Genomic DNA, 27172 nt, shown 5'->3' on the forward strand with positions numbered 1-27172 from the left:
CCTATCTAGCTCATATAAGGCAGTAACAACGCCCCCTCCTTCCCTCCCCCCCGCCCTGGGTTGAACAGGTTTTCATTTCAATCTGTTCTTTTCACAAAGGTGTCAACTTAAGGTGGTGTCTTAAAAATTGTTGTTGCGTCTTCAAGCTTCTTCAGTTAACGCGCAATAAATATAAGCCCTTACATTTTTTTTCTAACCATTAACAGAATATATAAGCGATAAACTTTGTGTCAGGCCAAAGTTAAAGGTAATTAGTTTAAAAGGCCCTTAAGGACAGTTCTGCGTGCATTACCATTTCAAAATATTGACACGATTATGGTAAGTTATTACTTGGTACGTTTTTCCTTTCTGACCTGACTTATAATAGTTCTTCCTGATGTTCGTGGCTTTTTATGCACTGAGGACTCACTGAGCATAAGTTCATCTGTAAAAACTACTTTATTGTGTAAATTTGTCAACGAACGTGAGTAGGAATAAGAAAGAGTGGCTCGTTTCATTAGGGTCTTATGTCGCGGAAATTGAGGCACTTGAATTCTGTTTACCCCCACAGGATCCCAATTCAGGCCTGTTAGGATCGAAAATTCCGACTGGTCAGTTTAGAGATAAAAGGACTTCAAAGAAAGGGTAAAAACAGCGAGTTTTTAGTCTCGGTCACGTTTGTTTTACAGCAGGTCTTCAGTCTATGAGAGTAGCGCAAAATGGCGTGTTGATGACTTTTAAAATGTTTTTTTTCAAAGATAAATTCATTCACAGAATAAGATAATTTCAGTATGAAATTTCTGATACTTAAAAGTGCTCTCCCTAGCCTATAGAACAGGCAGTTTAGCGGGGCAGAATGCAAACGCCAAACGCTAGGGCGAGCGCGGAACGTTCGTGCATCTCGCTTGGCGCTTTGCCCGCTAAACCACCTGTTTTGTAAAGCTATGCTTCCCGAATGTTTCTCAAGGAGAAAACTAGTGGTATATTTCTTATTGTCAATTCTATTAAATGTCTCACTGTATCGAAACAACCAAGTTTCAAAGACCAAAAGTTCTGAATTTACCATTACTTCGACACATCTCATAGTTGACAGAGTTGACAGTTTTAGAGTATGCACGCAGTGCATGTCTATGTTCTGAAAAATTGCGAAATCAACTAGCCAGCGGTTAACCAAGTAAGAGTGCTTCTTCCGTCACGGGAAGAAGCCTCCATTTTATTTTTCACAAATTTTGCAGAGGACTTTTAAACGTTTTTCAGTACTAAATTAGTCTTAAATTAGGTTAATTTGAGTCTTGAGGATGGGAGTTCCAGCATTCTTTCGCTGGCTTTCGAAGAAATATCCATCGATCGTGGTACACTGTGTTGAGGAGAAGGTGAGTTTGTAAAACTGGGCTATCCACGTGTTTTCGATCGTTTAAATGGGTTTAAGCCGGGAATTTTATTTTTCGCTCTGTCTATTCTGTACTTGATCTCCATCTATGTTCGTAATTGTAGAAATATTTAGGTAAGGAATATTAAGGTTAGCGGCTAGCGAATCTCTGCTTGTTGTGCAAAACGAATTTATGTCATTAGTGACATTAGTGACATAAGTTTAATCAAGATCCACTATCATCGAACTTCAAACAAGCCATGATCTTGGCGATCATAGTGGTATACGCGCTACATTCGGCCCAGTTTTATAATCAACTACCAGAAAGACTGGCATACTATACAACTCAAATAGTTTGGTAGTCATAAAGAAGTGCAGCAAGTAAACAAACAAGTTTAGTCAACCTATGCCAACCCCGCTTCATGTATATACATGTAAGGTACAAAAATGCACTCAGTCAACGATTACCTCAAGTTGAGAAGGGAGCGAATTCAATGAACTGGCTCTTGATCCATCAAAGCAGGTTTCCAGCAGATGAGGAAAGTATACATAGCCAGACATACAAATTATAGCTATCCTATCAAACTCAGTAACTTACGTGTAGTTTTGACCAGAACCCCCTGGGTGGTAATGGGCCAGTCGGTATACGTAATATCAACATGCATCATAATCCAATGATATACACTCGTGGCACAAGCAAAGTTAACTGCCCTTTGCAAGGAAATTTATTTTCCTTGGCAAATGTGTTTTAAAACAATTGGTTCATGCTTTAAGCCGTGCATCAAGTTTGGAGGGCACCAAATAAGCATAAGAGTTGCTCAAGTTGTTCAAGGCTTGAGTTGTTCGAAGCTAGCATAGCTCTTGGGTTCTCTCCAAACTTCTCAGGTGTATCCTAACTCCATGATGAACAACTAAAAGCGTGAATTAATTAAGTATTGTTGCATGTTGAGCCATCCTGTGTTTATGGATCAAATGAGTGTTCATGTCACAGCTGGTCAAATTGTACTCTGTTTAGCCTGAACACAAATGTATAATGGTACTCTGTTTAGTCTGGAACATGCTCGAGTTAGCTTCAATAGCCTGTACAATGCTTTAGTCAGCCTGAATAATGCTTGGGTTATTGTGTCTATTATATATGGTACTGGTAATCAAGGATGGGGGAGCCGGGGGGTGGGGCTGGGGGACTTTACTCCCCCCCCCCCTAATTTCAAGCAAAAAATACATACAGTACAGTGTAAATAATCATTTTACAAATATCTTCAGACCCCCTACAAGTGAGCACTTCTGGCGCTCACTTGTAAGCCCCCCCTCCCCCACTCCCCATTCAAAATAGGCTCTGCCATCCCTGGTAATGCAACATACTAATTATAAGATTCACTGTCTCATGGCTCATTAACTCATTTCACTGATACATACCATTACCGTAATCTCAAAAATTATTTATTGGAAAATGCTGCATGTACTTAAGTTCTCATACATTGTTTTGAACTACAATATGACCTGCGATAGTCAACTGTATTCAAGGTCATTTACTGTAACCTGCTTTAATATTGGCTGCCATGTTCTTCCTCTAGGAATTGCATTGTATAACACAAATTTTCTTTTTTTCATGATTCTAGGGCCGCGAAGTTGATGGTGTTCGAGCTCCTATAGATACAAGTTTACCAAACCCCAATGACTATGAATTTGACAATCTGTACCTGGACATGAATGGAATCATTCATCCTTGTTGCCATCCAGAAAACAAGTAATCTACAATCACATTTAACATGTCATTCATTATTCTTAAACGAGCTACATCATGGTTTGCTCATCTTGAAAAGTTTAGCCTACATTTTTCAAGTTTGTTGTTTTTAATCCGTGTTAATCTTCTCCATCCTTAACCATCCTTGTTCCTCTATGGTTTATTATTATCTCTTTGATGTTTTTCTTTCTTAGTAAACTACTTATTTTAGGTTTTCTTCAATTTAAAGGTAATTTTATAAGGGACTAAAACAACTCAAAATACTGTGACTGAGCTCCAGATGCTATTTCTTCCCATTTATTTTCAGACCAGCTCCTAAGAATGAAGATGAAATGATGGTAGCTATCTTTGAATACATCGACAGGTAATTAAATTTTGAGAGTAAACTTTTTATAGTTTGAATTTCTATTTGACTGGAAAACCAAACCTCCTATCCTAATAAACCTATAAGCTGTGATTTCTGTTGCACCTTATAAATAAAGGACCTTACAAAGTTACCAAATTAGCTCAGATGGACCTCTTTCTCAATTTTCTTTTTTTTTCTTCAGAATTTTCTCAATTGTGAGACCAAGAAAATTACTTTATATGGCTATTGATGGAGTGGTAAGCTAAGACAGGCTTTGTTTTTGTGTGATCATATAAGCTCTTAATTTTCTTTTAAGGTGATTTTATGTATTGTTTGTATATATTTAGTTATTTGCTTCTTTTCCAGGCACCAAGGGCAAAAATGAACCAGCAAAGATCTCGTCGTTTCAGGGCATCTAAAGAAACAAAGTAGGTAGATGAATGGTCTAGGTAACAAATCCTTGGAAGACATGATGTGTGTAGTTCTAGACAGCCATGTTTATTACAACTAACATATGGCCTGGTTACCTATGCAAACCGCCCAGGTTACATACATATGTGACAGTCTAGGCTTGTTTAAATTAGGGCCTGTTTACAAGGAGAGAAGGTTACCCTAGAAGGCGGGTTACCCTAGCACTCACACATTTCCTCTTTATTTCTTCATCATGTTTACAAGGCAGCTAGGGTTACCCGGGTAGGCAGGTTACACTATCTGCATGCTAGGGTTACCCTGGCAGGAGGGTTACCCTGGCAGGAGGGTTAACTTTTTCCCTTGTAAACACTCCAGGTAGGGTTAACCTGCCTACCCGGGTTAACTTTCTAATTGTTTCCAGACTCTTTGAGTGTAACAGCACATTAAGCTTTCCTGGGTTGTAAGGTTACCCTACCTGTAAAATTTTTCTTGTAAACTTGGGCTATCTTTTGCCCACCAGCTAGGGTTAACCCGCTTGCTAGGGTAACCCTCCCTCCTTGTAAACAGGCCCTTAATGTATGATTTGTTCATAGCAGCTCTTTGTCATCATCTCTAAACTGTAACTTCTTCTTTTATCTCTTCTCTACGACAATTACATGTATTGTAAATAAAACATATCTAGGTTGAAGGCTAGCTCGAAAAACCTAACAGTTCACTTAGCCTTCAGTCTCATTGAAACAAGATTACACTTACGTATATGACATATATTAAATACATTCAAAATTAATGTAATAATATTTGTATTCATATAGAGAAAAGTAAAGATGTTGTCATTGTTATTATTAACTACTGGCTTTGGCAAATTGAAGAATTTCATAGAGGTACAGGTACTGATATTGTTTGTGTGATAATATTAGGGAAAAAGCTGAGGAAATTGCAAGGATACGGAGTGAATTGAAGGAAAAAGGTTTGTTGATATCTGACTGTACATACTGTGGTTTTTGGACTGTGGTACATGAGCATACTCACCGGAGTCATTGTTTGTTCACTCGTTCACTCTCTTTCTTCTCACTTGACTCTCTTGTCATTGCTTGCATGATCATTTCCTTGCTTGTTCACCCACTTTCTCGCTCGCCTCCCTCATCATTAAATAACGAGGAGGGTAAGTGATCTGTTACATGTATAGACTCAGTCCTCTGTCTGTCCTCTTATTACCAAGAAACACCAGCAACTATTTTGTCTTGTCGTATGTGTCATTTCATGAATATCTCTTCAGGGACTCTCCTATGCTGTTTAATTCCTCTCATCTAGAGGTTTGTAAGGGCCTTGCTTCTCTAGCTTTTGGGATAACTTCAGCGGTACATTTGTGTGCCTTGGTTATTTAATAAGGTTTATTAAATAAGTAGATATGGTAGATATATACATGTACATGAATTTTCCTTTTTTGTGGTCTGTTAGGAGCTGCTTTACCTCCAGAAAAAGAAAAAACAGAACACTTTGACAGTAACTGTATCACACCGGTAAGTGGAAGGTTGCAAGGAGACCGCCTTAAGTGACGGTCAGTCCATTTTTTGCTTGGCGCTATAAAGGAGGATGAGACCTCAACAGTTTCAGTTTTGAGAAAGACTTCCCTTCTTTAGATCCACAACTGGTTCGTGTGGCATAAAGCAATAAGGAGTATTGCTACTCTAGTGTTTCCTCTTCTTAGCATCTTGTCAGATTGCCCTCACAGATCATTGGCACCCATTTATACTCCAGGCTTCAGTGATTGTAAAGTGCCTAGCTCCAAAACACAATGACCATACCAGTGCTCAAATGCCTTGATCTGGAATCCAGTGCGCCAACCATAAGGCCAGTAAAATGTCAGGGTTGTCAAATGTAGACAGCTCCTAGCAAAAATCATCATCTGCTTCTGTCATGAACTCATCCAGCTACTCAGCATTGGACTATTTGTCTGACTCTTTAGAAAAAGATGGCAAAATTAACCTCCTACAACAAGAAAACCATTTTTTCTCCAGCTTCTCAGGGGTCCGGAGTCCTAAATCCTGGAATCTGATTGGCTAATCGCATCTGCTCTAGCGGTCCAGATTTTCACATCCAGACTGCGAGTATGGACCGCTCCAAAATTTCCAACTTCGACAACTTTTTGTTGCAAGCTTTTTGTGACACTGTGAAACAATGTAAAATGTAAATGTACTCAAAACTTTGTGACTGTGCTCAATAATACAGTATGTCTTTAAATGTGCATTTGAAAGAAAGAGCTTAGTACAGTCATGCACTTCTAAGTAGTTATGTTTTTTTCTTTCCATCAGGGTACAGAATTCATGGCAAACCTTTCCATATGTTTGAGGTACTACATTGCCGACAGACTAAACAATGATCCTGGATGGAAAAATATTAAAGTAGGTTCATGGAAAAATGAAGTTTTCAAATGCCTCTTGGAGGGTTAAGTTTTGTGAAAAAGTTGGCAGCATTTGGAATTATTTACGCAACAGACTCACTTCTACAAAATATGACTAAGATCGTTTGCTTCAGTAACTCACCTTCAATATTTTTAACTGTAAACCCTGTAGACATGCTAAATCACGCGTGCCAATTTTTTAAAATCGGGGTAGTTTTCCACATGCTTTATCTCTGAAATGAAGTCGGTGACCCCCTTAATTTTTGCATTTCTGACACAAGTAGCTCATTATATGACTGCAGTAAAAATTTTAACAAAATCTATCGACTGGAAAAGTTTCACGCAAACGTCCCCAATACAGACACCTCATTAATGTAGAAACTCTGTGGCTCCTACATGTACCTGTGTGGTGTTTGTATAGACTGGGTTCATCTTTGATAATTTTCTTCTTACTCAGGTGATTTTGTCAGATGCCAATGTCCCTGGAGAAGGTGAACACAAGATTATGGATTATATCAGAAAGCAAAGAGGTGAGACAGGCAACAGAGCTGTATTTACAAGTTTTTGGATCTGCATGATGCTTTCAACATTGGCCAAATTGATACTATAGATGAATTATCCATCTATGACAGATAACAATTATTCGTCTAGGTTTAAATTTGGTGCAAAGACGAATTATGGAGCAAAATTTGCCAGCATGTCTTTTAGACATGCTGACAGTCAAGAAACTTTTAGACATACTGACAGAAGAATTGAATGGCTTAGTGCAAGACTGACGTAAGTGACTTTTTCGGGTGAAAAATGATTTTTTCGTTCAAAAGCGCCCAAATTTTTGCATGTGGTCTCCAACGTAATAGGAAAACATTGCCCTGTGTTTGTATTCCTTGTTTTTTTCGCCTGATGTACAAAACAAAGTGGAAAGTTTACTCGCTCAAAGACGGGATCTGGAAATGAATTTCTTCAACTACGTTGTGACGTAAGCTTGCGTTTGCATTATTTTGGCGCGCAAGACAACGTCAAGCTTTCGATCAGACAAGTTGAAACCTCACCTGTTGCATGAAGTCTGCTTATTTGACTCATATTTGCGCCCGCCTGGCGGTGAAAGGACTTCATTAAGTCCGGAAACCCATAAGTCACTAGCATATCTCAAAGAAGCGAGATGTGTTGCTGTTCCAAGATCGCTAAGCGGTCGAAGGCACACTGAAGCCAGGCGAGGAGTTTGAAAGCACTTCTCATGCTAAAAAATGAGTCGATGGCGAGAAGTGGCCCATTTGCCAAATGTTGCTGTGCAGAACGTTTGGAAATAAAGAAGTGCTTTTAGACTCTAAAAAATTCTGTTTAGTCGGCCCGTAGGCCTTGCCGTGTTGAAGTTGCTCAGGGATATCCCATAATAATCTTTAATGCATCTCGATAGGTCTTGTCAGTCGATCTCAGTCGGCAATGGAAAACGTGACAATCTTACATTTCGCTCAGCCAACGGAATATTAATTGAAACAGAATCGACGGAAAAGATTTTTTTCACTGAGAAAAGTAATGTATTACTTCATTTAGACAAAAATAGCCCTAAGCCCCGATTCTTTCCAGGAATAAATGGCCAATGTTTTCATGTAAGAGAAATGATTGATCCAAAGTCGCGATTGTTGACCATTGTTGTGTTACAGTGTGACAGTTGACCTTTTGGGAACTGGGGCAAACAAACGCCAATCATATTATGGACTAGCGGCTTTCGATCGCTTGCCTTTATTATCATGGAATCCCAATGGAATGATTCGTTTGTGAGGTTAGAAGATGGCGAGAGAAAGAGACAACAGTGTAAGTCTTTTGTCTTTAAAAATGCCATTCCTTTTGCTATATATTTTCCGTTTGTTTCGGTTTTCCCGCTTAGATTCAGTTCAGTGTTTTCACAAATATACAGGGTATTTAATTATCGCAGAGACGGAGCAATTTCAGATTGACTCAGCCGTTCAAGTACTGTAATTCGGAAAAATCGTCTCTCTTCGAATGTCAAGCGTTAATTCCTCGTGGCAACATTTCACGAAATATGTTTTATAAGGTATTTGTTGTTCGTCACGCAGTCAAAGTAATGGCAAGCTGCGCTGTTATAGCTCATTGAATTTCAAAACGTTTTACATCGCAGTAGCACCTATGAAATGCCGCATTTCGCCAGTGATTTTCACTTTTTTTTTTTTTGAAAGAATGCAAACCAAACTCTTTTTAGTTCTTAAGGAGTTTCATGTTTTCACTGATTGCAAAACGTTTCACGAAATATGTTTTATAAGGTATTTGTTGTTCGTCACGCAGTCAAAGTAATGGCAAGCATCGCTGTTATAGCACATTGGATTTCAAAACGTTTTACATCATCGCAGTAGCACCTATGAAATGTCGCATTTCGCTAGTGATTTTCACTTTTTTTTTCGAAAGAATGCAAACCCAACTCTTTTTTGTTCTAAACGAGTTTCATGTTTTCACTGATGGCAAAACGTTTCACTCTCAGAAGATAGGTAACCACCGCTAATAGACACTGGTCGTTGACTTTATTTCGATTCCCGATCATGCATGCTGTGTTTATGAAATGAAGCGTTTTCTTGTTTTATTATTTTCCCTAGGCTAGCACCAAAATAGAACACCCCTACCACAAAGTGTTTAGAGACTCTAACCCTAACCCTAACCCCTAGCCCTAGCCCTAGCCCTAGCCCTAGCCTTAACCCTAAACCCTAGCCCTAGCCCTAGCCTTCACCCTAAACCCTAGCCATAGCCCTAGCCCTAGCCTTAGCCCTAGCCCTAACCCTAGCCCTAGCCCTAGCCCTAGCCTTAACCCTAAACCCTAGCACTAAAACGGTAACCCTAACACTAAATGCTAAACCTAGGCCAAGGGTTAGGGTTTGCTTTTAGGTCTAACGCTAGCCGTGGGGTTATGTTACCTTTACTGTAACTGTCAAGCTATAGGCTCATCTTTCTCTAAGGCCCATGTTCATCCATTTCGTTTTGCAGCCCTGTATTATTGTTTTGAAGTCACCGTTGTCCTAATGTTTCTTTCTTTTTTTCCGAAGACAAAGCGCAAACTAACTAAAAAAATATATGGGGCTATGCTCTTCTACTCAGTTGAAGACGACACGCAAAAATTCGGGCGCTTTTGAACAAAAAAATCATTTTTCACCCGAAAAAGTCACTTACGTCAGTCTTGCACCAAGCCATTCAATTATCTGTGTAAGACAGATAATTTGTCTCTAAATTTATACCTAGACGAATCATCTGTCTGAGACAGGTAATTCGTGGAGGTATAAATTTGGTGCAAAGTTGAATTTTGGAGCAAAATTTGTCTCCAGCTGATATGTCTGTCAGCAGGTCTTGAAGATGTGCTGACAACAGACAAATATTTCATCTATGACAGATCATGTGAAAAGTGTGTCGGTTACATGTGTAACTCAAAGTCTTTTCTTGAACTCTGACTTCGAAAAGTTTTGGATGTATCCTTCCACCATTTCTTTTTTCTCATCTGATCTCTATGTATTGTTTTCCTATCCTGGACCAGATTGGCAAGAGAAAAGGGTAAAATGTATAAAATTTATAGTAAGTTATTTTACAACTGAGGCATACACTTGACAGAGGATATCCTTCCTTGATATACGTACTTTGGTATGTCAAATTCTCTTCTTCTTGCTTTGTTCGGCAACAATCCTGGGAGTGCCACCATAGACAGATTATCCATCTGACAGATAATCCATCTAGATGGATAACTGGTCTCTAGTATAAATTCGGCCATTGCTGGTCCTAGCAGTAAGCTGGGGTATATCACATTAGAACTTAGGAAATCGTCAAGCTCACCACAAGTCTCTTTGTAGCTCAGTAGTAAGAGCACCTGTTAGGAATCAGGACCTTGTGGGTTTGAATTCCACAACAACTCAGATTTTTTTGTCCTGCTTTCTTGACATGCTGAACATTGATCTTTCACATTTTTTAAAATAATAATGTGTTGGGGAAGTGCCATGTGAGGACTAGTGTCACATGATCAATAGATCACCTGCTAATCAATAATGTTAAATTGCATTGTCTGTCAAGTCTGTTGGATGCACCAGTCAACATAGGAAATGTTGCATCTTGGAAATGTAGAATGCAGATCTTGAGCTTGGCAGTGCTTAGAACCACCATGACAGCTTACTATGCACTTGTTGTCCACAAACACTGTTTCATTACATGCATATTTACTTGATTCTGGAACCGCAAAGTTACCTACATGTAATAGATTTTCACTTCCTTGCACAAGTACAGTTGCCTTACATTATAATGGGATACACAAGGTCATTATGCTTTACTTTAAATGACCAACAAAATTATTTTTGAAAATCCTTTAAATGCCTTTTTTTGAGAAAGTCAGTGTGGTGTTGATCATTGTTGTTTGTTGTTTTGGTTTCAGCGAGTCCTCATCATGACCCTAACACGAAGCACTGTTTGAATGGAGCTGATGGTATGTACAAATAAACATCGAATTTCTCCTTACAAAATCAGTTTATTGTCAGTCAGACAGGTGGTGAGAATAAGGAAATCGTCACTCACAAGGAAGTAATTATTGCTGTGGAGCCGCGGTGACCTCATGGTTAGTGCGCTTGCCTCCAGATCAAGTGGTTCCAGCATCAAGTCCTGGCTGGGGACATTGTGTTGAGTTCTTGGGCAAGACAGTTCACTCTCACAGTGCCTCTCTCCACCCAGGTGTACAAATGGGTACTGGCAAATTTAATGCTGGGGTTAACCCTGAGATGGACTAGCATCCCATCCAGGGGGGAGTAAAAATATTCATAGTAGCTTCAAGCTACAGGAACTGGGATAAGCTTCAGCCTGATGGGCCAGTTGGTTCTTATGTATGACAATTACAAACAAGGAAATATTTCACAATATTTCACAATATTTCTAATTCTGTTGTTTGTTTTGTTCCAGCTGACTTGATTATGCTTGGTAAGTGCATGTAAATGTTAACATTACATACAACATTAATAAAGTTGTGATGTAAATAATATTACACAGCATAAAATTATTGTGTTTAGCCTTTTAAACCATCCATCCTCATAAGCCCCTGTCCACACCAATCTAGGGACAAACTGTAAAGTGCATCTTTGGAGCTTGTTGAAAATACTTTTCAGAGTTTTGAAATTTGAAACTGCCTGCTCAGGTGGTGTAGTGTGAACGGCAGAAAGGTAGCTTTTTGAAAACTTTGACATTGCAAAGTCAAATTTAACATGGGCTCGAATGAAGTATGCATACCCTACCATCCATTTCTAGGGTTGGGGAGGGGGGGGGGGGGGGGGAATGTTTAGACTAGATAGAAAGACAAACCAAAGAACACAGTTGACTTTCAAATGTGTGCAGGCTAGTGTGAATGAAAAAAATTTTATTTTATTTTCTGGACTAAACTTCACACACTTTTCAAATTTATGCAGATCAAAATGTAAAGAAAATTATCAATATTTTAATGATAATCATTAATGCAGTCATCTTTGCAAGTGAAGTAATTGATTGTTGTCTTTGATGTTTGCATCTTGTTTGCTTCAACAGGACTTGCAACTCACGAGCTTCATTTCACAATAATCAGAGAAGAGTTTAAGCCAAACCAGAAGAGACCATGTGAGATATGTGGACAGATAGGTATGAACTAATGGTGTGTGCTGTATTTGTATTAAGGGTGCACTGATCAAGAAGTGGAGATTGACTTTAACCTGCAGAGTTGACGTACATTTACTCCTTTCAAGTTTAATGTTCAAGGAATGAGTGGCACTTCTAAAAAGTTATTATCATTATCATTGTCAAGTTACTCGTCATCAGTCAGTGTAAGGAAGACCACTGAGGATGAATTCTTGGTAGACCATAGTGAGTCAAGAAGTGTAGCTTCTTGGCAACTGAAAATTTTAATTTTTCTGTGCCTTTACAGGACATATGATGGATGAATGTATGGGACTTCCCAAAGACAAACAGGGAGAGGTGAACATCTTTGTAATTTGCCGTGTTGTATTTTCAGGAGTGCTGCTGCCCATTGTAACCTGAGAAATTGAAATTAATACATGATTGATACTTCTTGTCTTGTGCTTTGATCTTCCATGTCTGGCAAAAGAGACCACAAAACATATTTAACTGCTTTTAGCAGTGTTTTTATGTGGTAATTATGTAGGGTGACTTAAAAATTGTTTGACTTGTTGTGCACAGTTCGATGAGTTATCTGCTCCTGTGGCTCAAGATGTAGAGTTTATTTTTATCAGGCTGAATGTCTTACGAGAGGTGAGATTAAACAATGCTATTTCTAACAAGAAGTTAATATTATTAATATTAATTAGTAAAGGTAATCGTATGAATGCAAGTGCAACTAAGTATTTACACGTGGGGTGATATTTGAAAAGTCTCTCAAAAATGCACGAGCCTATAGGTGAGTGCAATTTGAAAGCATTTTCAAATATCATGGGAAGTGTAAATCCTTAAATTTATTGCTTGAGCTTTCATATGATTACTCAGTTATTATATGATTGAGAAAATTGCGAACATACACAGATTAATTTTCACTGCAGTGCAAATTGAGAATTAACAATGAATTGGCCTGCTCTTAGGCAATCACAGTGAAGTAATTTTCTCAGTCATATTAAGTAATAAAATATTTATTACTTGTAGCAATTTCCACAACTTGCTTTATTTTTTCTTGTTGTTTCGTGCAATTTATTTGTTTTTTCACTCCACAGTACCTTGAGCGCGAGCTTAGAATGGAAGGTCTTCCTTTTCCTTATAGCTTTGAGGTTTGTGAAATGATGGAATTGAAGGTTGGGTCAATTCGTTTTGTGTCACGAAGGTCTACACAGTGATATGGGTTCATGGTTAGGGTTAGCATGAGGATTGTGGCTTACTGTTCCCAGTGCAGTATGTCTTTGTGCTGGTGTGAGGTAACAAATTTCAAGTTTTTGTTAACCTGATGCTGTGATCCTATTAGGGGTTGAAAAATTATGGGATGCAGGATCCTTGGCGGAAAAATTAAATGGGATGTGAAATATTTAGAACAAACATCCTGGGATATTGAGAAGGATGAATTTATCTTGGTTTTTGTTTTTGTAATAAACCTCACGCAAGCAAGGGAGTTAATCGGTAGATTTTATCACATATTTCACGGTTATTCAAACAAAAACTTACATTTTCCACGTATCAACATTGCCCAAATCCATTTGAAATAAAACAACTGCAAAAAAGTGTTGATCTTTCTCCAAAATCTGTTTTTTTTTGTACCTCAAAACAACTTTTCGCCATACACTTCCTTCTAGCAGCTTGCAGTGTTTGTGGAATACTCTGAGCCCTCCATTCCCTCAATAGAGCCCCTTTTTTAATACAACCTGCATCTCGTTTCCAGGTTATTGCTTATCTCATGGACGGCAGTAGTTATTAACCTGATGTTGTGTTCCTTTGTTTAGCGTGCTCTTGATGACTGGGTATTCATGTGCTTCTTTGTAGGAAATGATTTCCTCCCACATTTGCCATCATTGGAAATCAGGTAAATAACAGCTGTGGATTTGTGTAACACGGTGGCTGCCAAGTCAACGTCTTAATCAAGTTTTATCCCGGGGGGGGGGGGGGGGGGGCCATATAAAAAGGATGGGGGGTGCTCGTCGGAAATTATCAAAGGAACGCCTAAGAGGTACCAAGACCCTGTTTGGTGGGTGTGGCTTTAAAAGTTGTTTCTCCCTGAGAGGTACCAATTCTAAAACAACATATTATCTTCTGTCTTATTTGTTTTGGCTCAATACCCTAAATGGTACCACAAAAGCTCCTGCTTTGGACCTTTTGAGGCTGAACACCCCAAGGGGGACCAAACCATCTTTTTTAACCCCTAAAAGGTATGACAAGCACCCTGTCCCTTTTTTATGGGAGTCCCACCCCCCCTACCCTTCAGGTTTTATTAGCAATGTGAAGAAAAGCTCTTTTTAGCTAGAGATTATGCTAACTTCTGTAGTGGAACTTGAAAGCCTTGCGACAAAAGTAAAATGGTGATTGTTTGCCAACAAAATAATCATCTCAGACATGTTCTTGTACCCAGTTGATGCATGTAGAAGCACATGATTGCAAGTATTGTTCTTTTTCAAGAAAAAAGTGATTTTTTTTAACTATACCCTGTTTGTTTCTAGGGAAGGAGCTATAGATCGTCTGGTGGGGATCTACAAGCGAGTTTTACCAAGATGTGGGGTATGGACAATCATTGTAACTGATGATTTTGCAGTTTTTGTAAGGGTGTAGAAAATAAAACTCAATTTGCCTTTTGTTACAAAATACGAGCCATGTGATTTGACTCTCCTTACAATAGTTTTGTTGTAAGCTCTTTCATACAGTTATGAAATAGAAAAATGTATAATAATATTTTGTCGTTGTTTCCAGGGTTACCTGGCCAAGCATGGTATCGTGGATCTCAGCAGAGTTCAGATGGTACTTCAAGGTATGCTGAGTCAAACTGCTAATACCTTTAGAACCATAGCGCACAAAAATAAGTGGGAATGGTGTTAATGAATGTTAAAATGTTAATGAATGATAACGATGATGGCGATGCCCGTTATGGTATTTGTTCAATTATGCGCCTAACCTCTTTAGGTAAGAAAAGTTAATAAGCGCCCAGCCTTAAATAAGTACCCAACGCCCCCACCCCCCCCCCCCACCAAAAAAAGAATGAAGTACACAAGAGGAGGACGTTAGGCTGTCAGATATCAAGGAGGCAGCACCTGAGAGTTCGTTAGTTGACTTAAGTGACATTGAAATTGAAATTGACTAAGTACCACTGAGAGACTTCCCTGAAGACCGAGTGTTCTTTGCAAAGTTCGTGATGTTTATTTGTCTCTTGCATTTTAATTTTTCTGCACGTTTTTTCTACATTCGCCTGTTGTTCTTTGTTTTCAATTCCACGTATTTATTTGTGTTATGTAAGTTATTCTAGGGGACACCTATTGTATAAAACTTGTTCACGTATATTAACTTATATATTCAAATTCACTCTAGTTTTAACTGACGATGACAGAAGTTACTATCGAAATATGTGTTTAAAACTGAAAAGCGTTGTCCTTTTTTTAAAGTTTTGTCTTTAACGAAAACTTTAATGAACAGTGAAAATTCTGCTTTGGTACATCTTCACGTTTTGTTATTGTTTATTGTTTGGTTGCAAAATTAACTTACTACTTGCTGAAAATGGTGAAATTAGCAAGCACCCAGCCTCGAATAAGCACCTTACCCTCAAGGTCTAAGAATTTAATAATGATAACATGACCTTTAGCTAACAGCTTTACATTCTCAGAAGATGAATCTTGTTGTCTACCTGGCTACCTGTCTTATAGCCTAATTGTATTAATGGCACCAAGTTTGAACAATGTTAGTCTCCCCCGCAGCCGTTATTAGGGTCGTCACGCAATGCTTCTCCTCGCTTCTCCCCTAATAACGGCTGCGGAGGAGACTAGAACAATGTCAGTATGCTGTAAAACCTGCAAGCATATAAATTGTGTGAAAAATCATTTTGTCTAGAAACATAGGCTAAGGTTTCCTAATGCATTGTTATTCAAATTCGGCTCAATTTATGTAATTGGTGATTGAGAGTATTACTTATAAATGTAATATTAATTTAGAGTGTCAGATTATGAAAAATTCTCGTTTATATCTGTATAGAGCTTGGTTATGTGGAAGATGAGATCTTCAAGAAGCGACAGGAAAATGATGTAAATATACCCTTGACAGTGTTGCTTTAAACACCTTGATTGCTTGACTAGTGTTACGATTGACCTCTTACTAATCAAGTTTGCAGGTGCGACTGGGGAATATTGGCCCGAGGTCATGATGATGACCAAGGGCCATTATTTCCCAGGATGGCTTGAACAAGCTAGGTTAGTAAGTAGTTTATTATATGGCACTCGGGCCACCCTTTGTTATTGAATGTGCCAGCTTTCAAAAACAAAATACACATGGCTTATGACAGTTTCCACAGAAATGGGCCATATGGCAAAATCCCAGCCAAGAAAGAACCAATCAGACTGCTCGTATTTACCTCAAGACTACCTTGCCATATAATGAATACTGTTATTTTTCCTTCTTCCATGTTAAACCTTTCTTTCTTGCTAAATAGAGACACAGAGAGATCAGATCTGAGTAGGGTATTCTTCATGATAAATTCCATATTTTTATTACAACATTAGTTCTGATTTTGGTGATTGTATAGAGAATATCCCCCAGGTACAAATGTAGATTCTTCATTCTTTTTATCTGTCAGTAAGGCAGTGTTGAATATTAGTTAACCATGGATGTGAATGGTATTTAAAGCTTATTGCTGTCTTATTCAAGTCTCTTCCATTTTTATAGCTAGCATACAAAAGACGGCTGAAAGCCAATAAAGAGAGGGATAGACAAAGAAGGCAAAGAATGGTGCGCACTTTTGTTTCTATCTTTACTTTTATTTTATCGTGAATCATCTCGTGTAGTGATAGATTGATGTTTAGTTTTGTATTATATACAGGATGCACCTCTGTGGACACCCAGTGGTCAGTTCAGTCCTCATGCCATCACTAACACCCCATCGCCTATTGTTTCACCGCGCCAAGAAGCCTATGCCATGCGACAGCAAGCCATGCCTCACAGTGTCGGAAGCTCTCCACAAGATGCTGCCAATAAGGTATTATTTGTGATCAATTTAACGCAACTGTCATCTTTCTGTATGCATTTGGGAACTTTTTATTAATGAAGTTTGCCAAGAAAATCGTTTTAAGTGGACCCCCACCATGCATTTCACGTAATATTGTCGTTTTGTCCCATGATTCCACCTTGTTAAGATGACTATATTTGGGTGTAGAGGGGGATGAAGGTGAAAGTTAATTGTTAAACCCCCAGATTCAATTAACTTTGTGGAACTATGTAAGAACAGCGCTGAAATTGTTTGGCTGGTATCGTAGCGTTTCCATTTAAATTTTGCTCCGCTGCAATTTTGGAGCAATAGTGTTGGATTTTCGTTGACCTATGTACAGCTGTTGTGGAGGCGCGGTGGCCTCGTGGTTAGTGCGCTCATCTCCGGATCGACAGTGCCTTTCTCCACCCAGGTGTATAAATGGGTGCCAGCAAATTAAATGCTGGGGGCAACCCTGCCATGGACTAGCATGCGATCCAGTGGGGGACTAGAATAGTCGTAGTTGCTTGTTGATGTTACAGAAACCGGAGATAAGCGCCGGGCTGATGGCCCACTTAGCTCGCATGCGGACTTTTAATTCCATGTGCAGTTGAAGGTATGGTTTGTGGAACATCACCTACACCTTAAGTAAGAGTAACACAAAAGGTGAACTCAACTGTTGCTTTGTTACTGTAGAGCGCTGCGGCAAACCTCAGAGCTATGCTTGTCACGCCATCACCTGGCGGAAACACGGTGAGTAACGTCTGTAGTTTTCATTCTTTGCACAAGAACAAACTTGGACCACAGTTTAGTAAGTTGTTCTCGTTGTCTTTTTCACCAAAGTCTTCTGCAGCAAGTACGCCAAACTCGACACCAGCGTCCAACAAGAGGAAGCATGAAGATGAAGACGACGAACCAAAAGATGATATCAGGTAAATGAAGTGAATATAATTTTAGTCTCCTTCAGCACTGAATACTATACATTTCATCATGCAAGAGATTCAGACCCCTAGTCGCAAGGTGCTTATACATTAAAAAAAAAAATGGCAAAGACCAGTTGAGACGTTTTTACACGTTTTTTTGCGAGGATAAGGAAAGATAGCAAGAGGCTAGTAAACTAAATAATGAACGGTGTGGATACACTACATTTTCTGTGGCTTGAGTATGATCAGACAGTCCAGCGAATCGTTTACTCATTGGCTACGAGAACAAGGCACGTCCCCTTGTTTAGCTTCAACGTGGTATACAACAAAAGGGACGACCTTGTTTGTTTGTTGTTATTCAGGTTATGGGAAGCAGGATGGAAGGGCCGTTATTACCAAAATAAATTCCAGCTGTCTGAGAATGATGAGGGATACGATGACTTCAGAAAGAAAGTGGTGAGATTCTACAACACTATGATTTGAACAAGTTTTAAAAGTGTGCGCAAAATGTCTGTTAAGAATAAGATCCTATCCATTATAAACTGTCTAATTTTTTGTTGTAGGCCGATGCGTATGTGGAAGGACTTTGCTGGGTTTTGCTCTATTATTATCAGGTGCGTGAATTTGTTCCAAACCCTCAGATCACCCAGGGCCGACAATTACTTAACGAACTGGGACTCTGGTATCTATCAGTTACTTAGTTGCTCACAAGTCTGCAATGTAAATACATTGACCCTAGCAAATGTCACATGTACAATAGTGACAAGCAGCTCCGGCCCTCTGTCGCAATGTTGAGAGAAAAACTTTCTTTTGTCAGAAGTCGTTCTTATCAACACTAGAGGAGGGAGAACAGAAAACGCCTTAAACTGTAGTCACCAGGCGTCGCTAATCAGCAAGCTGCTTCATCTTTCTGTTCAGTTTACGTTTGTAAATGGTTTGAACTCCGGAGTATCAGTAGTTCGTATAGTATGATTGACCTGTTGCTGGTGACTGACTTCGACAACCTGAGCGGAAGTCATCTTCAGAGTCAAGTGCGTTTGTGTAATCTTCATTTATCTTCTCTTGTCAGGGCTGCCCATCTTGGAAGTGGTTTTATCCATACCATTACGCACCTTTCGCTTCGGATTTTCGTGACCTTGCTTCGCTCCCCAACTCGTTTGAACGTGGAACTCAACCGGTAAGGAGAAAGTCAAGTAGTTTTATACATTCAGTAGCAACCTGAGCAGTTTTGTGGTTTTTTTTGTTTTTGTTTTTTTTTTTGCTCCTTTTCTGGGCGTTCGCAACGTTTTCTTTTACTTAGCAATAAGACTGTGCCGGGAATTGGAGATTTCTTTCAGCTGAAAATTGGCGAGTGGTGAAGCTCAGAGTCGACAAACAGTGCTATTGTTTTAGCATAACCCAAGGGCTAAAACTGTTTTGTGGCCATAATGCACAAAGAACTGCGTGCGCTTTCCTACAACCTTCTATCGACCAATGGCCACTTGGTTATGCTACATATCAAACACGAAATACCGTGTTTGACCACATTTCCATACACCGAGAAGAGAGTTGAAAACACAACGCGCTGCGGAATATTTTTGAAGAACTTCGAGGTGTTTGGAAATGTGGTCAAACACTGTCTTGAGTGTTTGATATATCTTCTCTTTCAAAACTAAAACTAAGGAGAAAATCGAGAAATAAAAGCATAAAAATCTGTGCCAATTAAGGTCAGATATCCAAGCACAGTCACGGTCATGATTTCCTTTGTTTAAACTTAATGAATTATTAATGAGTTTGAAAAGCTAAATTCCGATATAATCTTACTTTTACAAACTTCCGTAAATTAGCCTGTTCCCTCCTCCCCCCACCCCCCACCTTCAGCCCCACCTAGAGACTCATTTGTACGGTTTTTCATTGTGTTCATTTCAGTTCAAACCCCTGGAGCAGCTAATGGGAGTGTTCCCAGCAGCGAGTGGAAAGTTCCTGCCGCCAACCTGGAGAGTTCTCATGTCCAATCCGGTAAGTATTGTAGCTGCTCTTCTCGTTTTATTCTCGTCATGTCCTCTTCTTTTAAATTGCGGATTTCTATTTTCTACTTTCCTGGCAGGATTCGTCGATAATTGATTTCTACCCGCTGGATTTTGAAATTGATCTGAACGGGAAAAAATACGCTTGGCAAGGTAAGTTAGAAATAACAAAGAGAAATTTTATATACTTTTATTGCAGAAAATAGTCGGACGGTTCAATTTGGTAAAGAACAAACTGTCGAGAAATGTCGGTGTCTCTAGATAAAGAACATCTCAGCGTTTTGTAAGAAGTTATTTTGTGGCATCAAAATTGAACGTGGTTTGGCACGCTAGTAAAACACTTGAAGCTTTGCGTGTGGAATAATATTTTTATCAACGTGACCTTTTCGTCCTGGTGATTTTAAGAGCTGAGCTCATTGCGGTCACTTCGTCTGCAATGAATGATTAAAGGAGCGAACGAACGAACGAACGAACGTACAAACCAACCAACCAATGAACGAACGAACAAACAAACCATTTAACCAATGAGCGAACGAACGAATGAACGAGCGAGCGAACGAGCGAACGAACGAACCAACCAACCAACCAATGAACGAACGAACGAGCGAGCGAGAGAATGAACAAACCAACCAACCAATGAACGAACGAGCGAACGAACGAACAAACAAACCAACTAACCTATGAACGAACGAGCGAACGAACAAACAAACAGTGACAGGGGTTTATTCTGTGTCTGTTAAGTTGTTGACCTGATTGCCTCTCTTTGATGATTTGCTGTAACTGTAAAGGATTGTCATCCAGAATCTAGCTGGTCATGTTGTGACTGGTTAACCCAATTATTTATTAGATTTAAATTGCTCTCGCAGGCGTGGCTTTGTTGCCCTTTGTTGACGAGAAGAGGCTGTTAGCTGCTCTTAGTCAGGTGTACCCAGATCTCACGGAATTAGAAAGTAAGTTTGCTGTAGTAGAACAAAGTTTGTCGAAATCTTAAGCGCACTCTTTGTATGCTTTGTTTTCCCGCCACAAATGCGCCACTTGAGAAACTTCTAGGCGACTGAGTACCAAGCTTTCGGTGCTAGGATTACTGGGATAGTTTGAACGGTAACCAGCGCGGGATTGATTGGTAACTGTTGTCAAGGCAACCCTCGACCAATCATAGCTCGAGTTGGTTACTGTGCAACGAGTTTCGCGCTTCATGTCGTTAAGATAGAAGTTCTTTACCTCATACACTTGAGTTCTCTGAGCTGAGTTTTGCTTTATGTTTTACCCATTTTAGTGAAAAGGAACAGCCGAGGTAAAGACCGCCTCTTTCTTCGTCAAGGAAATCCAATCTTCGACTTCTTTGTTGGTTTATACGAAGGAGGTGGCATCAAACAGGTAAAACCTGTTTCCTTTTACTTTACCGAGCCGTGACGTCAGAAATTTTGCTTTACAATAACAACACTCTTACGCGTTACTCGAGTAAACAAGTTGGTCGTTTCCAATCTGTTTCAATTTTCGCCAATTTTAAACCATCCTTGCACCTTTTGGTTTACCCTTTCTTCTTTAGTGTTCTTGTTTAGTTATGATTTATCCAATATTTTGAGTTTCGCTTGGATTTGAAGGTTTTTGGAGAATTTTTGTTGAGGCACTGGTAAAGTCCGCAGTGAAATTCCCGATTGTTATTATCCAATCACAGAGAAGCACGAGCACTCGAGATTATACTGAAGTTATCCGAAAGTAGCTACACGATCAGCGACTTTGAGACGAAGATTTCGATTTCAGTCCGGTGCCGGAGAAAGGAATTCCCCATCAACTGGTACATGTTCAGCCGAAAATAATTTTGGCATAACCCCTTCGAGATTAACCCTGTTACCGTATTCTTAAGGAGACGTAGGTTCTAGTGTGGAAATGTATTCAGTACTGAATGACAGTGGACTTGTGAGCTAGTTAATGTACTGGGTTCGTTTGTGACATAACGTGAGTTTGTTCTGTTTTGTAGGCGGTAGATATCGTAGCAGATCTCAGCGGTGGAATGTCAGGAAAAGTAGAACCAGATGATGTCCCCATATTACCACACAAGTAAGAAACAACGATACATAAACATGAAGTCACTCAATTTTTCGTACGGATTTCTCGTACTAGGGTACTGAAATTTTAATCCGTGACGTTACAGAAAATTCTTAAACTGCATTCCCCCTTCGCCTAATCCTACCAAAAAAAATACATAGTAGTACATACTTCAGCCAGTCTTTGATTTTGCTTGCTTTTCCTCATCCCTGAACAAACGCGAAACAGCTCCTTTCACATAGAAGCGACCATGCTATCGTTTATATACCATTTTGGTTGCTCGTTCTTCCTCTGGTTTTTCATCCTCGATATGATTGTATTTCGAGGCTTTTTTTCGTTCCTCTGAACTGAAGATGACCTTGCTGTTTTGACTAACAACACTACGCTACCTCGTTTCAGAACCGTTCCTTCTCCAATACCTCAGCTTAAGGACTTGAGAGACAACAGAACCATAAGGTAACAGGTCCACAGAACACGAATAGGAGACTCGTTGCTTATCTGTTATTTTGAAGTTATGCTTTTCTTTTTATGCAAGATGTGTTCGTTTTCCCATGGGACGGGGTCTAGGGCTTCTGAAATGGGAGTTACAAGGGACAAGGGAGGGTGTGTTCACTGAATGGATTTTCCTGTCCCACTCTCTTGATGTACAAGGAGTTCCGAACAGGGGCGGGGGGGGGGGGGTTTGGGAGGGGGCTGTAGGAGGTAGGGGATGCTGGAACCAAGGGAGTGTTCACTTCAGGCATTTCCTTTGAATAAGTTCCCTCTCTGAGTTCCTGTATCCCCTAGCTCTTTTCTGTACCCCCGAAAAACTTGCCTTTTCCCTATGAACTTAGGATAACATTATTGTGAACATAAAAAAGCTTCATTTTTTTGTTGTCAGTGTAATTGTGAGAATGAAACTGAAATTTTGTGTTTGATTGCATATGTCAATGTGTTTTGATATTTCAGCGTGCTGTTTACAGACCCTGTTTACGAGGACTATTTCATTTATAAAGCGGACGTTTTACCCAAGGGACAGTAAGTGGCACTATAATCAAAACGATTATGATACAAACATACTCTACAAACTTTCTCCTGAACCTCAATGGCTCGTTAATACAGTATGAACACGCATGTAAGAACCCAGTGGGTTTAAGAACCTGCCGGCAGAAATTTGCCAGGGTAATACCCAAAAATATAAGAACCTGTTTAGTCAAGCAAGATCAAGCAGGTGTTTATATGTGGGCTACGGCTGAATTATGATAAACATTTTAACCAAGGAGTGTGACTTTAAGGTTGCAAATTTATATTTCAAGAAAATACCTCTTACAATTGTGAATAAATGCTGTACGTTTAAAGACCAGACCCAAGTTTATCACGTGTATACTATGTGTGAAGTTTAATTTAATTTGATTTTATTTTATTATGTTTTTGCGTGACCCCGTAAACTACTGAGTTTTAATTTTAACCGTGCTTAAATAAAGGTTGTCTATCTGTCTGTCTCTCTGTCTGTCTCTCTGTCTGTCTATCTGTCTGTCTGTCTGTCTGAATGAATGAATGATCACGTTTGGAACAGCTGTTTGCACCGTGTGACCGGGCCAGTAGAGTTTTTAAGGATTAGTCTTACGATTGGTTCGAGCCCACTAAAATCACATGTCGTTACTCTCCATTCCCCTGACCATCCCAAATGGGACAGAAATTCCGGAACTGTTGCAGTTCTATTTGGCATAGTGTATCAGCTGTTATTGTTTTAGGGCTAGGGCATTGTTTCTGTTGTTTGTTCTGTTGTCCTCTCAAAGGGTATTCAAACCATGCATGTGAGACCTTGCGAGAGCTGCTCCATAACCCAGAAATTCAAGTAGAGTAACCCTCTTGTTTGTTGTTGTTCATTCCCAGGCCTCCTGACCGTGTTCTGAAGCCGGAGGGTTATGACAGGAACACCCCCTATAGACCTGTGATTGGCATGAATGCCAACAGGACTTCATTCGCTCAGCTGGACGCTGCTGGAAGACGAATGCTCAAGTAGGTCATCTTGCAACTTAATAGGCAGCTCACGTCCCGTTCACGACAAAATTCGAAACATTTTAAAAAGCTGTTCTTAGTTGACTCTTAGAATGTGGAGAAATGAAAGTTCAGAGAAAATGGCGAGCACTAAAAAAGGCCATACTTAGTTCCTTTTTTTTATTCTCGTTTGCACGTTTTTTTCTTTCCTAACAAACGTCCCTTAGAATGAATGAACAAACGTACTACGAGGTATTGCACAAACAACCTAACAAAGAGCGAACGAACGAACGCGCGACCGAACGAACGACCGAACGAAGGAACGAGCAAACGAACGGCCGGCCGGCCGACCGACCAACCGAACGAACTAACGAACAAGCGAGCGAGCGAACGAACGAACGAACGAATAAAGCCGACTGCCAAGCTGATTGTGTCTGATCAATCCCAAGTTTCCTTCATTAAAACCTGTTAGGCAAACTGTTTCATGTATGGTTATTCTCTTTCAGTTTTCACAGAGGTGACGTTTTTCGTCCTTCTACGCCAGGAAGCTATGTTCCTCCGTTACGGTCGCACTCAGGTCCCCCACAGAATTACGCCAGGCAAGGTTACCCTCCTCAACAAAGATCCAATCCGAACACTCCTCTATCGTCACGTGATTATAATGATCCCAGACGGAACAGCTATGATAGGAACTACGGTCAACGCTACAATTCTGGTGGTTACCAAGGCAACCAACCCACCCCGTGGTCGCATACAATGCCCTCCTACCGGGGACCGGGCTCCAGTCAGTCCCGGTTCTCTCAAAATAATTATTCGAACTCGTCACGTGACCCACGACAACAGCAGAACAATTGGCAGCATGGTCGGGTAGGTCTTTTCTCCCTCATAGACTTTTTTTTCTGCCTTGGTGAACAACTAGTTCTATATTTCCTTTAATTTGCTGGCAATTCTGTGTATCGTAAAATAGTATAGGTAGTATATTATAATACTTTGAAGTTCTTTAATATAAGTTGAACACACAGTGGCTTCGCATTTTGTTGGACAACAGATCTGGAGGCCAGAGTTGAAAGCTGATCAGTGCTCTTATGTCTTTTTTTCTTGGAAAAGACACTTCGCCGTCTCAATAGTGCCTCTCCCCTCCCTGGAGTGGTACAGGCACGTTAGGGTGTGGTGAGGGGGGAAGCGGGGAGGGAGCGGCGGTTTGCCTGTGATGGAATGACATCCATCCGGGGGAAGGCAATACTCCTAGTCGCTTTTAGCTTTGAGTAAGTCCCACTGGAGTAAGGGGAGAGCTTGCTCGAGGGCAACTAGTCGCGTTATAATTTCAAAACTAGAGTTCAGTGCCGGCTAAATGGAACCATTTTGCCTGAAAACAAGATGTTCTCCTTTGTTAGTGGATACATTACTCTCCCATCAAGCCAATCGCATGTTATTTTTGGGAGCGGGGGATGGCGCAGTGGTGAGAACGCTCGTCCCCCACTAATGTAGTCCGGGTTCGATTTCGACCCAGTGCCATAGGTGGGTTGAGTTTGTTGTTGGTTCTCGCCTTGCTTCGAGGGTTTTTCTCCGGGTTCTCCGGTTTTCCTCCCTCCACAAAAACCAGCATCTCCAAATTCCAATTCGACCAGGATAGAGGACCTGGATGAAAACCAGCTAAGGCTGATGTGGCTTCCTCTCTAAATATTGTAAAGTTTGTTTGTTTGTTTGTTTGTTTGTTTACTTATTTATTTATTTATTTATTTATTCGTTTGTTTGCTTGTTTCTCGTTTTAGGATGATCGTCGTCGTTCATATCCGCCTCCCAATTACCGTTACAGACCTTACTAAGATTCGTCACTATTATCAACTAGCCAATCAGCAGTCTCAACACTACTTTCAAATTCAAGAGCGAAAACGGAACGTCTGAGTGCAGGAATGTTTCCCATAATGCTATGGTGCTTTTCCGTCAAGCTATCACTGTGGAATCAAACTATTAAATGGCTGGATTCCATTATTGTGACACTGTGACTTTCTTACTTATAAACTGTTCAGTCGTTATTGCTTCGTATTAGACCTGGTGTCGTGGCCGCATTTTGTTTGAAAATGGCCTTTCACAAGTTTGAAATAACGACGATGTACCTAACTCTCTTCTTCTCTTCGAAGAGGAAAGATTTGCTGTTGATTCGAGGACGAAAAGTCAAGATTTAATTGACAAATAATGTTTTATCTTCGGTGTGTTTTGGGAAGTATTTCATTTAAGTTTTCTCAGTCGATCTCTCGTGTAAAGCTACTTTGGTTTTGCATAAATGAGCGCGGTTGATTATTTTGTTTTTGTTGACGGATGTTTGGTCGTTATTTATGGATCAAAAATTGTCAGCGAAGTCATTGACAAAAGGGATTAAAAGTCGCTGTAAATAATTCCACTTTTCACTAAACAAGTGTTTTATATACTCTATTAAATAATTACTTTGACGCTGTTCTTTCGTTGTCTTTAAATGTCTCCTGAAAATTGTGCATTTGGGACCGTTTGACCATGAAGTGCATTTTCTACACGTTGCGTTCACTGTGTATTTCCAGGTGTGTTCTTCTATACGCAACTCTGTGCGATTCCCCCATTGGTTCATCTGTGGTTTTCCTGCCGATGCCGTCTGCCCCCCCCCCCCCCCCTTCCCTCCCTTAAAGTGTTTGCTCTTCCGTTGCAACTTGCGCACTCTGGTGCAGTATACTTTGTCGTGCGTTACATCTGTTCACTTGTGCTTCTGTCCGTTTTGGTGTACTTTCCCCGATGCGTCCCCCCATGGATTATCGAGTAGTTCCCTATGACATTTCCCACGAATTCAGTGTGATTTCCTCTAGGTACAGATCTCAACCTAGTCAATGGCCTCGTTCATTATGAATCTTCCGTATCCAGGTGATTTTTGTTATTTCTTGCAGTAAAATCATCCGAGCGAAGTTCAGGAGGGCCTGGGTTCAACGTCCGTCGGAGAACTAATTTTGTTTTCTTTATTCCATACTCGTGTCAAACTCATATTGTTTTTGTGTAACACTGATATTGTTTTATTTCCTTTTTTACTTGAACTTATTTCGTAGTAAAAACGCTTTTAAAGATTTGGGATCAAACCAGGGTTACTGTAGACTTCCCATTTAGCATTCCCTTGGTTTTGTCAAGCCCCGGTTTTCTTTTTAAACTGATAATCAATATGCGAAGACTTGAAAGAAGAGTGGATCACCTTGTGCAAACGAGAGCAAAAAAAAAAATACACGAATTTTTGTTAAGATAAGAGGCAATAATGGAGTTGATAAACAAATTTTCCCAAGATGTAAGGCTGATAAAAAACCTG

General features: G+C 39.9%; 1 protein-coding gene across 1 annotated transcript; it reads left to right on the top strand.

Moving 5' to 3' along the window:
- Nucleotides 1–176: 176 nt before the first annotated feature.
- Nucleotides 177–26308, top strand: LOC145469884 (5'-3' exoribonuclease 2-like). The gene is made up of 36 exons (XM_081453693.1): nt 177–1352; nt 2968–3095; nt 3400–3456; nt 3641–3695; nt 3805–3866; nt 4767–4816; nt 5308–5369; nt 6162–6251; nt 6708–6780; nt 10665–10715; nt 11183–11200; nt 11798–11887; nt 12171–12220; nt 12443–12514; nt 12967–13020; nt 13684–13763; nt 14395–14452; nt 14642–14699; nt 15911–15960; nt 16598–16660; nt 16752–16907; nt 17592–17648; nt 17739–17827; nt 18181–18274; nt 18382–18432; nt 18888–18995; nt 19727–19816; nt 19905–19977; nt 20691–20774; nt 21101–21201; nt 21806–21885; nt 22273–22329; nt 22822–22890; nt 23749–23874; nt 24360–24720; nt 25626–26308. The coding sequence occupies exons 1-36, from the start codon at nt 1278–1280 to the stop codon at nt 25677–25679; spliced, it is 2946 nt and encodes a 981-aa protein (XP_081309819.1). The 5' UTR covers nt 177–1277; the 3' UTR covers nt 25680–26308.
- The last annotated feature ends 864 nt before the right edge of the window (nt 26309–27172 follow it).

Source organism: Orbicella franksi, chromosome 15, assembly GCF_964199315.1.
Source record: "Orbicella franksi chromosome 15, jaOrbFran1.1, whole genome shotgun sequence".
NCBI classification, from domain to species: domain Eukaryota; kingdom Metazoa; phylum Cnidaria; class Anthozoa; order Scleractinia; family Merulinidae; genus Orbicella; species Orbicella franksi.